General features: G+C 37.3%; 3 protein-coding genes across 11 annotated transcripts in view; 2 read left to right on the plus strand and 1 right to left on the minus strand.

Annotated features, from left to right (window-relative positions):
* CLIP1 (CAP-Gly domain containing linker protein 1) overlaps nucleotides 1-3,725 on the plus strand; it is a 43,356-nt gene extending 39,631 nt beyond the window's left edge. For all 9 annotated transcript variants that reach the window (XM_053472470.1, XM_053472479.1, XM_053472536.1 and 6 more), the window contains 4 exons: nucleotides 168-327; nucleotides 1,331-1,386; nucleotides 1,915-2,042; nucleotides 2,873-3,725. In XM_053472470.1, coding sequence (XP_053328445.1) covers nucleotides 168-327; nucleotides 1,331-1,386; nucleotides 1,915-2,042; nucleotides 2,873-3,101 — 573 coding nt within the window. In that variant the 3' untranslated portion in view covers nucleotides 3,102-3,725. The remainder of the gene's footprint in view (nucleotides 1-167; nucleotides 328-1,330; nucleotides 1,387-1,914; nucleotides 2,043-2,872) is intronic.
* Nucleotides 3,726-7,522: 3,797 nt separating this feature from the next.
* LOC128475005 (uncharacterized) lies at nucleotides 7,523-12,056 on the plus strand. Its single transcript, XM_053457457.1, has 4 exons — nucleotides 7,523-7,644; nucleotides 9,338-9,467; nucleotides 9,738-9,871; nucleotides 11,013-12,056. Exons 1-4 carry the CDS (start codon nucleotides 7,525-7,527, stop codon nucleotides 11,829-11,831), a joined length of 1,203 nt encoding a protein of 400 aa, XP_053313432.1. The 5' UTR covers nucleotides 7,523-7,524; the 3' UTR covers nucleotides 11,832-12,056.
* Nucleotides 12,057-12,290: 234 nt separating this feature from the next.
* LOC128472120 (hydroxycarboxylic acid receptor 2-like) lies at nucleotides 12,291-13,458 on the minus strand. The gene has a single exon (XM_053454224.1). The coding sequence runs from the start codon at nucleotides 13,215-13,217 to the stop codon at nucleotides 12,291-12,293; it is 927 nt and encodes a 308-aa protein (XP_053310199.1). The 5' UTR covers nucleotides 13,218-13,458.
* Between the last annotated feature and the right edge of the window lie 1,830 nt (nucleotides 13,459-15,288).

The raw sequence follows: 15,288 nt of genomic DNA on the forward strand, positions 1-15,288 counted from the left end.
AAATTATGTTGCAGTAATGGACGTTGTTTTGGAAAGATGTATATGATTATGAAAACCTTGTAGCTTCCATTTGGGTTCATGCCTCTAGGTAAATGTCGATGACATTGTAGCTGCCCTGGTAAAATAGCTTGGTTGTATACTAACATTGCCTTCCCATTTGGTAACAGGTTACAGAGCTGCGGGGAGAAAATGAATCTGCAAGAAATTTACAGTCAATTGTAAAGTCATTACAGTCTGAAAAAGAGAAGTTGGAGAAAAGAGTGCAAAATTTAGAACAGGAACTCAATGAAAACAGGAGACAACTGAGAAGTATTTCTAACTCTTCAGGTAATCCTACATACTGAACCTTAACAACCTGTGAAAACAGGCTCACGTACTCAAATGTTGAATGAATTAAGTACATTAAAAGAATGGTCGAGAAAGGGGGAGCAGCAGTTTAATATTAATAAATGTAAAATAATGCATTTGGGATGTAAAAATCTTAAGGCAGAATACAGCATTTGTGGTGTTGTAACAGTGGAAGAGAGGGATTTAGGAGTAATTATTTCCAATGACTTAACGGTAAGCAGAAAACACGGTAAAGCATCTGAAAAAGCAAGAAGGATGCTGGGTTGCATAGGGAGAAGCATTAGTAGCAAAAAGATGGAGGTGATTATGCTACTTTACAGATCTCTGGTCAGGCCTCACCTAGAGTATTGCATACAGTTCTGGAGACCCAATCTCCAGAAGGATATAAACACATTGTAGAGAGTTCAGAGGAGAGCTACAAAAATGGTAAGTGGTTTGCAGGACAAAAATTATCAGGAAAGGTTAAATGATCTTAAAATGTATAGCTTGGAGGAAAGAAGAGAGAGGGGGAATACAATAGGAACATTTAAATAGATAAGCTTATTTGAAAGGTGGAGAGATGTTAGAACAAGAGGTCATGTTCTAAAACTTGAAGGGCAGAGGCTTAGATGTAACGTAAGAAAGTTCCGCTTTACTCAGAGGCTGGTAGATAAGTGGAACAGTCTCCCAGCAGCAGTGGTGGAGCATGGGGTAGACGTAAAGCTTTCCTCACTATAGGACCTGACCAAAGACTTTATAGCAGTTTAAACCCCTTAATTAGGAAAAATGGACAGACTAGAAGGGCCGAATGGTTACTATCTGTCGTCAAATTCTATGTACTTGCTGCTTTGCCTTGTATTACATCATTTCCTACCTTTTATGTGCTGTCCAATCCCCTTTCCCAGTTGTTATTGGCTTCCCTTATTTCCTATAGCTTGTCATGTAGCGTGGCATCTTTTTGCTTCAGTGCTCAACCTAATCTATATTTAAATATACTTTAAAGGTGACGCGTCTTTTAACAGCCAATCCCAAGAAGAAAAGGCTTCGCTGGAAAGCCAGGTACAAATTGATATATGTGTGTATATATATATATATATATATATATATATATATATATATATATATATATATATATATATATATATATGTATATATATATGTATATATATATATGTGGCCCGATATGTTGTATAGTAATGTGTGTCACAAATAACAGTATGTCAAGTTGAATGAAAGAGAGGCAAAACAGTATTGTGTTGTAGGCCAGCCATGTGTTATCAAAGTTTTCACTTTGTGCCCACTTTGTGTTTCCCTTGTCCCATGTGTAAGCATGTAGAAAAAAAATCTATTTAAAAGAGTTGAAATTTTAGAGGTTAGATACCATGTTTTGACATTAAATGTTACCAGTCTCAAAGTTATCAGAGTATACGTTTCATGTAAAATGTTATGATTAAATAGTCTGTGAAAAAAGGAGATATGGAAATTGCCTGCTAACTAGTGGAATCTGCAGATATATACTATGTTAAAATATGTTTAAAAAAACAACTATTTTGGGGTCAGTTAAACCGCTCTTTGTTTTATCCGTAGGTTGATTTCCTCAATTCAGTCATTGTAGACCTTCAAAAAAAGAATGATGATTTAAAGCTCAAGTTAGAGAAGATGATTGAAGCATCACTGAATGGCAATACAGTGGAAGAAATGGATAATCATGACAGGTATTTAGAAGTTTTAGTTTGGTATGGAATTTCCTTGTCTAGGACTCTAACTGCCCTGGAACTGTGCTGCATATACATGTATGCTCTCTGGGCTCTTTTTAGACTAAGGCTAATTATTATTTGCAGTATTTAAAGGATTTCTGGGATGCCTTACCAATGTCTTGGAAATGCTACATTTTCATTAACCATTTTGCATACTTCCCAACACTTTGGAAAAGAAAGGATACTCTTTTCAAGGGTTCTGGTGGTTGAGCATTATAAGTAATGTGTAGATAAAATGAAGACCCACTCATAGTTTTTTTTTAATATTTAGAATACAAATTCATTTCTGTATACAGGATTGTTGAACACATTTACAGCAGCTTATACATGCATTGCCAAGAGACTTTATTATTGTGAAGCACTGTGAACCCGTTATACCCATCAATCATTCTAAACTCCAAACAAAAGAATAGAACATAAGAGTCACTCTTATTCCAAAAAACAAATGAATGATGCTTCAGCTGGTTAGAATACTATTTTATTAAACTTTATATGTAGGAGCAACAAATTCATAACTCTTTACCTATACAAAAACAAAAATCCATACTTTTTTATAGTCCATAACAATTGGATAACATATGATAAAATTGTTAATTCTACCAATGTTGGCTTCTTAAGACGGCACATGACTGCGAGGTTCTTATTGGCTGCAGAGGGGTTAGCAAGGCTTTCGAGTACTAAAAACCGGAGCTCCATGGCTGCCGAAAATGCAGCTCTCTGTCTTGATATTAAAACATTGTAAAATCTGTGATTGTTAATAAAATTCCACCCCCCCAATTCCATTTCAGCTTGAATGGCACTCGGGCCAAGAAGAAGGTCCCCCCTCGCCTTTTCTGTGATATCTGTGACTGTTTCGATCTCCATGACACAGAGGATTGTCCAACCCAGACTCAACTGCCCGACTCTCCACCTCACTCCAACTTCCACGGGAACAGAAAAGAGGAACGTCCCTACTGTGATATTTGTGAGGTGTTTGGCCACTGGACAAGTAGCTGCAATGACGATGAGACCTTCTAAATGAATCTCTCTCTACAACTGTCTCATTCTGTTTTATGACTGAACTCTCACCAGCATTGTGTGCACGTGCTTCAGAAAACTGTAGAAAAAGGTTTACACATCCAGTGAGAAATATGCATTTATTACTTGGATTGGCTGAATTCAGACTTGACCTATAAATCCATATAGTCAAATGTTTTTGTGCATTAACTGCTGCTTCATTATTCCATTAAGGGCTTGTAAGGAAATAAGATATAAGTAGCGTGACATTTTGTGCAACTTAACGTTTATTTTACAAAAAACAGATATCTGTTCAGGTGTGTTAAGCATAAGGTTCATATTCGCACATAAATTGGCAATTACGCATTTCAATGCCTTTTGATAACATGACACTGGATGTACTATACATATCAGTTTAGTTTTACGTTTCATTACTACAAAACCGCGATTACAGTAAAAGACAATTATCGTACCACCAAATAATACAAACACGCCTCTGAAGATTAATGGTGCTGCGAAAGGTAAAGAGAACCGAAGGATTCTGATGTAATATGATGAGCGTTTAGTGGTGTGGCATATCCAAGGCAAAGTTTTCTGAAATTTCTTTGCGCCAAAGTGAACTGACTAAACCTCTACCATACGGTATCATTTTTCTGTTTTTATTTATATAGTAAACTGTATTTATTCGATAAGACGCGACTTTATTGAATATATTGGCTTCATCAAGTACTGCTGCCACTATATTTTATGCCGCCGAACACAGTATAAGTTACCGCACCCATCTGTGCCAGACAACACACTTACCCACAATGTATTATTTTTTCATTCACATATCCCAGTGTCCTGGGTAAGATCTCCCCGGGAATCTATGTACATATTTGTTTTAACTGTATTCTATCCCGTGTTAACACATGTATTGAATGTCGAGCGTGACATTCTGCATTATTTGCCAGCCTGGTGCTCTAAAGATAAAATGCTAGCAAGCAATATTGGGTGCTTACAAAACTTTCAATAATAGTTTTGTAATATATATCGATTAAAGGACAATAGTATGTATTAATCAAAAGAAAACCAATACAGTTACTCAGTTCTCCCATAAACCATCTGCATATACCTCATTTAAATGTTCAGACTGCCATGAATTTTACTCCAAGCTTATGAAAAAGCGAATAAAAATGGTGAAAACGTATGTTCTATAATAATAGATTTTCACAATCGCTGCATGTCTGTCACTTCACATTAGTGTCCTATTAAGGGGGTAAATGAGTATTAACTTTGAAAGAAACCTGGTAACTACAAGATCAGCAATCAGCATCTTACCTCTGAGGCCTCACATTACCCGGAATACATAACCTTCCAACTCTGCGTTCCAATCAGCTAGTGGAATAACAGGGTGCATAGTGGGCTCCAACGCCTGAATTGTCTGGAAAATCACTAAAATCCAGTTCCATTTGTGCCTACGACCCCACAAAAAGAAAATCCACATTTTTAACCCCCGCGTATCATTTGTAACTGGAATTGAAATGCTACGTACCTGTATCGGTAAATGTTTCCCCTTTTTAACTTGAATTTACCAACGCCCCCCGAACCTTTATGTAACAGATATCAATATTTATCATACCAATGGTGTACTTAACAATTTATGCTATTACTGTACAAAATATATTTATAGAGGACGTTCCTAAGTTAATTTGAATTAGATACACTTGAACTAATTTGAATATGTATATGAATTGGGTGATGCATATTAAATGTATAGTAGATGTAAGAATGGATGATTGTAAATATACATATTCTCCAAATAAAGTTTAAAATGAGTCATTAAAAACCTTTTGATCGGCATAATGTATTGTTATCCACTACATATTAGGTGTTCTTGTAATATGTATGTTGTAAGTGGGTTTTCTTATATTGAGAATTATGTACCTGGCTTTCCATGGATGACTTTGTAATTAGTAATAAAAAGCTATATTTAATAAACACATTTGCTGATACTCTGTGTCATATTACAAACCAGGGGCAATATAACAAATGGACAACTGATTGCCCTGCATGCCGCTTTCATGTGCTTAGGGCGCATAAGCAATGTTCATGTGTGTTTGCCAGCAATTAGCTCTTATATATAATTAATTTAATTTTTTTAAAATCCTTTACAAAATGATACTTTTACCCTTAGAGCCACAGATTTGCCGTTTGGGTTGTTCAGGTATCGCTGAATACCAGAATAACTACTGAATTTGTAACTTTAAAGAAATTGTGCCGCTGTGATCAGCCGATAGGTTTGGCAGGTGTAAAATAAAGTGCACTTTTTCCAGAACTCTCTGGTGTGAGAGTGCAGTCAGAATCACTCAAAAAACTGTTAAACTGCAGATCATCAAACAGGCACTGGGTTTAAAACTATGATCTATATTATTTCATTAGCGGACAGGCAGTTGATGTGAAATGTCCAAGGTATCTCATATTGGGTGATGACGGTTATCATACATGGAACTGCTAAGTGACTGATAGGACTGGGCAACCAAGTGGCAGATGAGATTTAATGTTGACATACAAGGTTATGTGTTTTGGGCAAATTAATAAATGTGTAAATTATACCTTAAATGAGGCTTTGCCACCTACTGTATCAACAGCATGGTCTTGTGGGGCGGACTTACAGATAGAGCCGATGTAGGGTAGCCTAAAATACGGGGAGATAGCCCTTAGCTTATTGGTCCCCAAGAAAGCAGGCAACATATGCCTTATGAAAAGCTTGAACTGCTTTATTTTGGGGTTTTCAAGGTTTATATATATATATATATATATATATATATATATATATATATATATATATATATATATATATACATACATACATACATACATATACACAACAGGAAGGTTTGTGATTTTAAAATTATCCTACCGACTGATTGTAAAGCGCTATATAAATAAATGTGATGAAGGGCATAGCTAAAATAATCAATCATGGATTGCTCGGATTCTGCTACTAAAACGTGATGTCAGTGCCAAGATAACAGTGACAAAGGTGACAAATGAAGTCATACAGTTTCAACATCCTGATTACACAGATGAAATGGATTAACACCATTTACATTGAAGATAGACTTGTGTCTTTAAATAATGTGATTTATTATTGTACAGCCTCATCAGGCACACCTGAGCACAGTATTAAGCATTCAAATCATAGTTTAGACATCTGAAGGCATGTTAGGTCCTTATTTCAATATATTTCCAGAGTCATTTGCGTTTACCAGCACAATAACATCCACACCTGTGGCTTCAGTAGTAGGAATACCGAAACAGTACAATATGTCCAATCTGACGTGTCATAGGCCATTTCATTACAGCCAACACAGTGTTAAGTCACCTTTTCACAGTACCTTCACCGGATGCTGAATTTGTCACGTCTGCGGTAACGCAAATAGAAAAAAATCATGAAAGAGTCACAAAAGGGCCACGTAATACGTTTATTTAATCGTAACCAACGACTCATAACACTTTAACCACTCACGAGCACCGAATCTACTGCCATCAGCAAAGATGGCCGCTTGCGCTTCAACCAGCGGTGACGTAGAACGGTGGCGACAAGAATCATTTGCTGTTGCGAAAAGTAATTTTTTCCCTGCCAGGTAAACTGACCTTGTGTGCATGTCTGCGTGTGACTTGGAGTATATTCTCCAGCACGATGGGTATTCACAACCAGGGGGGGGGTTCGTAAAAGAGAATCGCATACTGGGCTGTTTTGCCATTTGGTGTCCCTGTAAATGCCTTACAGTCCACAGCTGCGAAGATTTAAGATTATATACAATACCCCAAACCTTCCTGGCCCAACATAACCTATTACTTATCAGTGTACTAAATACACATATATATATATATATATATATATATATATATATCTTAGAATCTCACATGTATTTAGAATGAAACAAAAATCTACATGTGCAATGATAAGTAAAAGGTTAAAATATTATAAATGAAATAGAGCTTGTTTGAGCAGGGACCCTCCTCACTTGTTGTTTCTCGAATTGTTATATTTTATACTACTTATGTCCTGTCAATCCATTGTGCAGCACTAAGGAATACGATGGCGCTATATAAAACAATAATATCTATATAATAACAACTATATATAATATAATATATATACACACACTTCTGGATTATCTGTCGTGATTTAAAATACAGTTCACTAATTTGGTAAATCCATAATTTGAAGAATAAAAGTAATTATGGGGAAAAAATCTAAATTGGCTTGAATTGGATTTTATAAAATCTAAGAAATTTAGAGTTTCACGTCAATCTGTTTTTAAACTAAGATTCCCTTTGAAGAAAAGCCTCCAAATCTTATTTAAAGATTGCATTATATATTTGTGTGCAAGTTTGGGAATGATTCTTAATATTTGGCTGGACTTCGCAGAAGGAAAAAGACAATTCAAACCAAATGTCTGCAGAAAGGGGAGCGTTGCAGTTTTCAGAATGGGACACCGGCAAGAGAAGACTGAGATATTTGTATATCCGCTCACCGTGTGCCTTTACATTGTGCCACGCGCAGCAAGCAGAGGTTGGTATTGATAATACAAATTCAGAATGTATTTTAAAAAGACAGGTTTTACCTAAAACCTTTTACGTCTACCATCTGCAGACCAAAATGGGATCACTAAATATATGCTTTAGCATTAGTGTATCCACAACAGTGTATCTTCATAATAATGTTTTTATGAGCTAAATAGTGCAAAACTAATGTATTATGTACCATGAGTCAAAGTTCTAATGGGCCATTTAATATCTTTCCATTTCATGAAGGTTCTGTTTGACAAGAAATGGGTTTACTTATTAAATTGTCCCAGCGAGTCACCTAAATAATGAATGCATGTTAAAGTACTTTGTAAAAACATTTAAAGGGACCTCTCGGTTATCATATGCGTTACAGTGCATATGATGGCTGGACTGCCTCTTTAAAGTGAACGTTTACAGGAGAGTAAACACACGAAACGTGTGCCACAGTGCCATCTTTGCCCTAAACAACTTGTGATTGCCACGTTTGCCCCCAAACAGCTTGAGTGCCATTGCCCCCAAGCAGCTTATCACTGCCACCCTAACCCCCAAACAGTCTGTCTATACCATCTTTGCCCCTAGCTTGTTGGTGCCCCCAAACAGCTTGTATGTGTCAACATTGCCCCAAACAACTTGTCTGGGCCTTCTTTGCCCCTTGCCCCCCATTCCAACATACACGCGCACACATGTAAAAACACACAAATTACACACACATACAAATTCATTCTAACACACACTCCATCACACCCAAGTTACACATCCATGCTCATATATATACTGTACATACAAACACACATACATACCCCTGCCCATCTCCGCTTACCTCTCCCCTCTCCAGCAGCCTCAATATCACCGTGGGGTCACGTGACATAACGTGACTCCTATACATTCCTGTTTCCCCGTGTTTATTGTGAACAAGTACAAGGAGACAGGAACAAGGGGTCGCACTGTAGTTACAGCACTGAACTTCACTGTCCATTATTAAGAGAATACACTAGTGAGATTCAACTGGAAGAACAACTTGCTTTGCCCTGCATAATGCATAGTCTAATTAGTGACCTTGTGAACTATACATTATTAAGGGCCGGCTCACCCTTTGAAAACAATAAGCTCACTGGGGTTATCTTTTCTGAAATGCATTGTGAAGTTAAAAATCTCCTTCAAACTTCTGTTTTAGTGAATAAAGCCCACAATCTCTGCATAGTTTTTTGGACGATTGTGAAAAATAGCACATGCTGTTTGTCAAAAATAGAATTGTTTTTCTACATCTATGAAATAGACTTGCCTTGAGGATCTCTTGTAGTGAGGGTTGACCTTACCCAGTTGTGCCTTGTCTTTTTACTTTACGATCTTATTATCTTGATATTTCCTATTTTTTTAGGGACACTACAGTAAGTACTTTCAGATGTTTTATTCAGATATGGTTAAATACTTGAAGCAGCCAATCAGTGGCAGGAAAGCGCCTCTATTAAAATCAATAAGAGCAGGCGCTTACTGGTGGTACGTATATCATGGGCAGGTAGGGTGTTTAAATCAAGCACTGCTTTACCCTCCATGACACCCACAAATACCATAAAGATCAAGTGTGACATAGCTGTAATCCAAAAATAATGAGTTGCAGCGCAACTTTTGTATGACTATTTTTTTATTATTTGAAATGTATTGCTCGATAGATATGTATTCTGTATCGTGTTTTACAGGAGAACTTGATTCCAATGTTTCTTGGTGCTGACGTTGTTGCGCAGACAGGCATTCGGACAGAAAATCACCCCAAGCTCCATGCGAAGTTTGCAAAGAAAGGCTTGGCAGCAAAGCTTACTTTCAGCCCTGGTGCGTGGTCCTTATTGTTTGTCTTGGTTTATATACTTTACAGGAGTTGATTGGCGCTGACAAATCCAATCCTTCAGATCCATTTAAATAGGGTATTTTAACCTTTAATTTACTCAATTTGATGGCTTTTCTCATTGCCCGGGCCTGTCTGTATAGTTTATTGCACAGTTACTGTTAAAACACGCATGGATATAAGAATATTAGTTAAAATCTAATAGACTGGTAAAGGTGAACACATTTCAGATAATTGTATAACTTGCATTGTTCCAGATTTCAAGTTTGAGAAGTTAAGACTACCTTCTGGCGTGAACACTCTGTGGTTTTATAGCATTCAGGGAGTATTTAGAGTGGCTTTTGACCTATACAGCAGAGATGACCAGCTGGCAGTCATCGAAAGCCTACAGGTATCCCGGTTTTGTTAACTGCTGATGTATTGTTTGAGTTTTGCATGTAGACATGCTACACTGGCGTGTTATATTTAGTTATAATGTAGATGCATGTTAACATAACCAAACATGTCATGCAAATCGAAAAGAGCTGTAGAAATTGTGCTGACAACGGACATTTTATTTTGTTTTCCTGCCATCTCCATGGTGAGTTTCCTTTAATATAACATGAGAAGTATGATTATCATTATATTTACTAAAGAACTGGTTCAGTGGCATGTGTTGTACCTCAGACAAGCATTGGGAGAAAAGCCCCAAACAGTAACTTTTTGTTCCAATGTGTTCTCCGTGCTTCCACATCCCCCTCCTTACGCTAAACCAAAGCCCACCACCTTCATGCATGACGTGGAGATCTGCGTACACCCCAATTGTTGTGAGCATTAGGGGCTCCTGTGTATATTATGTATATTAGGGTGGCACAAGTATTTTCCACCATTGTATGGAAGGTCTGATCCTGGTCTTCAGCTGATTCCACCGTAGTTCGAATGCCAAGGAATGGGCCGGCAAGGTGCGTGATGGAGCTCTGGGATCTTTGGATATTTTTTTGCCATTGTAAATACAGTGCTGTGAAAAAGTATTTGTCCTCTTCCTGAGTTCTTCTGTTTTTGCATATTTTTCACACTTAAATGTTTCAGATCATCAAACTAATTTAAATATTTAAAATAAATAAATATTCGACAAAGGTAAACTCAGAAGTATCCAACCCTACCTGGCCCTATGTAAAAAAGTAACTGCCCCCTCAGTTACTAAATCAAAAACGGCATCCATTCGAAAACCTCTGCTGGCCAAAAACAACACAAAGGCTCGTCTTACATTTGCCAAAAAACACTGCATTCAACAATAGGAACATCATACCAACAACCAAACATGAAGCACACAAGCAAGTCCACCTCTGAATGACTCAAAAGAATATATATATATATATATATATATATATATATATATATATATATATATATATATGGGACAAACAATCGGTCACTAAGCAGCTGGTCCAGCAGATAACATACATTCGCATTTAAATGTTTTCTACATAAAGGTGACTTTAATGCACGGAAAGCATTGTTTTTCTTACATAAAATATCATTGGTTGTTTCAGGAGCTCTGGAGGTCTCGGCTCAAAGACAGTCCTCTGAAGAAATGCTACAACTTAAAGGAGCGCCTCGAAAATACAGATCATGTAGCTCAGATCTGTAGCCATGCAGACCAACCTAGGGCCCAAGAGCAGCTGGTGACCTGGTCTTCTGATTTTATACACAAAGGACCAAATGTTCTTCATAGCATTCCAGCATTTGGAACTGTAACAGAACATAATTACTGTAAGTCGAATACAAGTCACCCTCCGGAAGCCACATCCAGTGATGTGATCGTCCGAGGAGCTAGAAATGTGTTGGACATGTGTACAGATACGGTTATCCAATTGAGCGAACAGTCAAAAACCGCTGTTCTGATGCTGTTTGATGTCATTTGTCAGATGCTAAAGGGACAACAGTATATGGATAAAATGATCGTGAGCATAGTGCAGCTTCTAGATGCTGCAAGTTATATGTTTGACAAAAACAGCTCACAGAAGGAAATACCCTCTGTTTACGATAACAAGTTATTACTTGAGGTCAGCAGCTGGCTGGGCAATCGATTTCAGAGTGAGTATGAGTGTATAAGCCAGCAGGTGGAAGAGTTCAAACGGAAACATATAGATCGAATCTCTGACCTTCCTCCTGCAGAGGAACTGGTCTCTGCATTGTTCCCAAAGGCCATGAAAATTCTATTACTCAACTGGATGGGGCTATCTGACGAGGCTTTTGTATCAAAACTCCAGAGCGAATACCCAATCCTACTTCTCATCTTAGAATTTGCAAATCGCAATCTGATTACAGGAGTAGCTCACGTTTTATATTCAACCCTTATATGTAAATAATGTATGTGCACCCAAAATCATATGCTCTCAGATTTGGTATTCAGGCATCCCTAACTATCTGGGTTTTTTAGATCTCCTTGCTTGTGTGAGGAGATCATGAAACCACCAAAGTGATATCGCTTAGTATATTATATTATATTTTTATCTGCTTAGAAAGAATATAATGTTTATAATATTTACCTGTTTTCAAAATGAATTGTAAATAAATGGTTTGATTATATATAATTATATAGAAGTCATTTGTAATTAGGTCTTCTTGAGTCTTAAGAAAAACTGATATCAACCCTTCAATGCATGCATTTAATTAATAAAATAAGCTTAAATGGCTCTTTTAATGTGGTGAAGGAGATCAAGATACGTAAACATAAGCAGTTTGCAAGTAAAATACATCTACGTGGATCTAAGGCTATTTTACCACATTGAAGTCTAAGTTAAAAGAATAACAGAACAGTAAAAGAATCATGATTGTGTCCCTTTAAAAAATCTATTCCATAATCTGTGAAATAAACCATTAAATGACGTGCTAGAAAAGTAATACACAATGGGATTGATCATGCTGTAAAAATAGGTAAAGCAGATAGTGATGTAAAACGAAAGGCTTGAATCTCTATAATAGGCACAGTCTTCTTTCCTCTGCAACTTAAGGATCCAAATGGCAACTCTGACCATCGTGCTGGGCAAGTAACAGACTGTAAAGGCAACAGCAATGGACAGAACAAACCACATAGCTCTCTTCACCTTCCCATTGGTGTCAATAGTGTTGTTTTTTAAATGCAAGTAAATACACACTGTACAGTATACAATGCCAGCAAGGGATAGTGTTGTCATTAATATAAAGAAGATATCATGCCAGGCAAACCCGGAGAATGATTTAGGACAAATGTTAAAGCTCTCGCACTGCAGTTTGTTGTTTACCTTGAAGAAATGTGGCTCGGTGAGCAGGTAGCAGTATAACAGGATAGAGCATGACCACAGAAAGCCGCAGATGACGAACGCTTCCTTCAAAGTAATGTTATTCACTCTGTGGAAAGGGTGTAGAATTTTAAAGTAGCGGTCAACGGCAATTACAGTGAGGAAGATCACGCCAGCACATCGACACACACTCAGCGTAAAGAGCATCAGTCTACAAAGGATGTCTCCATAGACCCAATCTTTTCCTCTGATATAGTAATCGGCGCGGAAAAGGACACAGAATAAGACGACAAAATCAGCCATTGTCAAGCTGAACAGATACAGAGAGTTCGGCTTCCATGATTTTAGCTCAAGGCAGATCATCCATAAACCAAGACAGTTACCAATGAAGCCCAATATGACCTCCAACAGTAAAATAGGCGGTAGAACCACATCTAGTATAGGCTCTTCAAAAGCACAGCAGGTGGAATTCATTCTGCAGGCTTATGGGGTCTTCTCTTCGGCACAGATGTGATGGTAGTCCAGGGACTGGAGACGTTGTTATATATGTACACAGCATTTTAGCTTAGTGCGGCAGAGCTGAAATATTTGGTTTTTCAAAAAAACTGCGTTACTTCACGGTCTTCTATTCAGCATTTCATGGTGTGTGTGTGCAAAGTAAGATGCAAATGTGTATATATTTATTTTGTTCGTGCAGCGGTTAACGCAGGCCCAACTGGACATAAAATACAATGGTAGTAATTTTGCATTTTTTGACACACGCCATTTTCATATGTGATAATGAACCCAAAAGAAGGCGTTTGCATGTAATCACGTTCTTCACTGAGACAGGCACAGACGACAGACTCAATGTATGCCATGAAATGATGTCTACTAAATGTGCGCAAGCCTGCATATGGAAGGTTCTTGCAAACGCCTACATGAGAGGAGCATGAACTGGTTCACTTCCAGCTTGGACAGCGATACTACGCCGCACGCGTTCAAGAAAGGGACCACGTAAACTGGAGTCCCTCTAACAAACGTCCTATTGGTTCAGTACATCAAATTCATCATTTCATGAATTTCCATATACACATTGGGTATAAAAGGTCTACACACCTCTGTTAAAATGCCAGGTTCTTGTGATTTCAGCTGGTTTTGCAATTGAATTGTTCATGTTATAGGGCACATCAAAGGTGGAAAAAGTTCTGACATGATAGATCTTTGTCCCATTATTTAACATCACAAGGACCTGGCATTTTAACAGGGGTGTGTACACTTTTTATATCCACTGTATATGTATTCAATTCAATATGTAAGCCACTAAGAGAAGATGGAGTCATAGTTAATATTTTATTGGACTAACATAGAAAAATGTAGCTTTTGTGATCCGTCTGACTCTGCATCTGTTACGCCAATAAACAAAGGAATCCATCACGTTAAGTTTTGTTGCTTTTTTTCACCAAACTTTCCATGTTTCTTAGGATTGTTTGCACTTATTACATGTAACTGTGTGAAAAACCAACAAAAACATATTCAGCTGTATCTCCACGTTACAGAAATACCCCACAAGAATAGACTTTTTATTCCTTTTGGAAATTACGGGGCAAAACATGCCCGCTCACTTTTTCCAGACTTCAAATGTCCCAATTTTTTTTCTGAAGCCCATGTCTCATTTGGGACTGTTTAGCAGCCCATCAGCTCAAAACACCTCCACAAAAGTATATTTTTGTGGGGCTATTTTTATTTTTTTTGTTGAAGAAAATAATTTGAATCTTCAAGAAAAAAATCTCATCTAATTATTACCAGACTACTTCCCTGGAGTAACAGAAACAATCCTTCCTCTGTATAATATATATATATATATATATATAGAGAGAGAGAGATATATATATATATATAAAGAACAAATACCCTAAATACAAATTCTACCTATCCTTCCATTGAGGGAACACAACACCTCAAGCAAAGGTTACTTTAGATTAACCGTCATCTACTCTCTGATAAAGCCTTATGGCGAAATGCGTTAGGGTATCCATATAAATTCTACCAGATATTTTGGCATCAGAAGGATATTTTTGCATGTAAGAGGATAAATGAGATGTGTTTTATATTTTCCTTATTGGAAGCATGATGTAGAATAATACCGTACCTTCAATTGGTGGTAGAAAATGTAGCACAAAGTTCTTAGCCCACAACAGGCCAGTTAGTAATTGCTTTCCTCGGCCAGTACACCCAAGTAGATAAAAATATTATTTTTAACATTTCATTTTAAGAAATAGAGGACTATATGACATGAAAATGTTTCTTTGAAGGGACCCTCTTGCAAACCAAGCTGCACATCATGTTTTCCATGCAAATCAAGGATGAAAATCAGCGGTAGCTGTAGAAGCCAATTTGTATTTTGCGTTTAGTGTTTCTCAGAACAATTTTCTTAACATATTCTCATATTATTCACGTATTCTTTACATGTTATACATGAGGGGAAAGCAACCACTGCAACTCCAGCTCCGTGACTACTGTTCTGATTCCCAGTCAGGTAATAACTGCTGAAGGTATATCATTT

Source organism: Spea bombifrons, chromosome 1 (assembly GCF_027358695.1).
Source record: "Spea bombifrons isolate aSpeBom1 chromosome 1, aSpeBom1.2.pri, whole genome shotgun sequence".
In the NCBI taxonomy this organism is placed as follows: Eukaryota; Metazoa; Chordata; class Amphibia; order Anura; family Pelobatidae; genus Spea; species Spea bombifrons.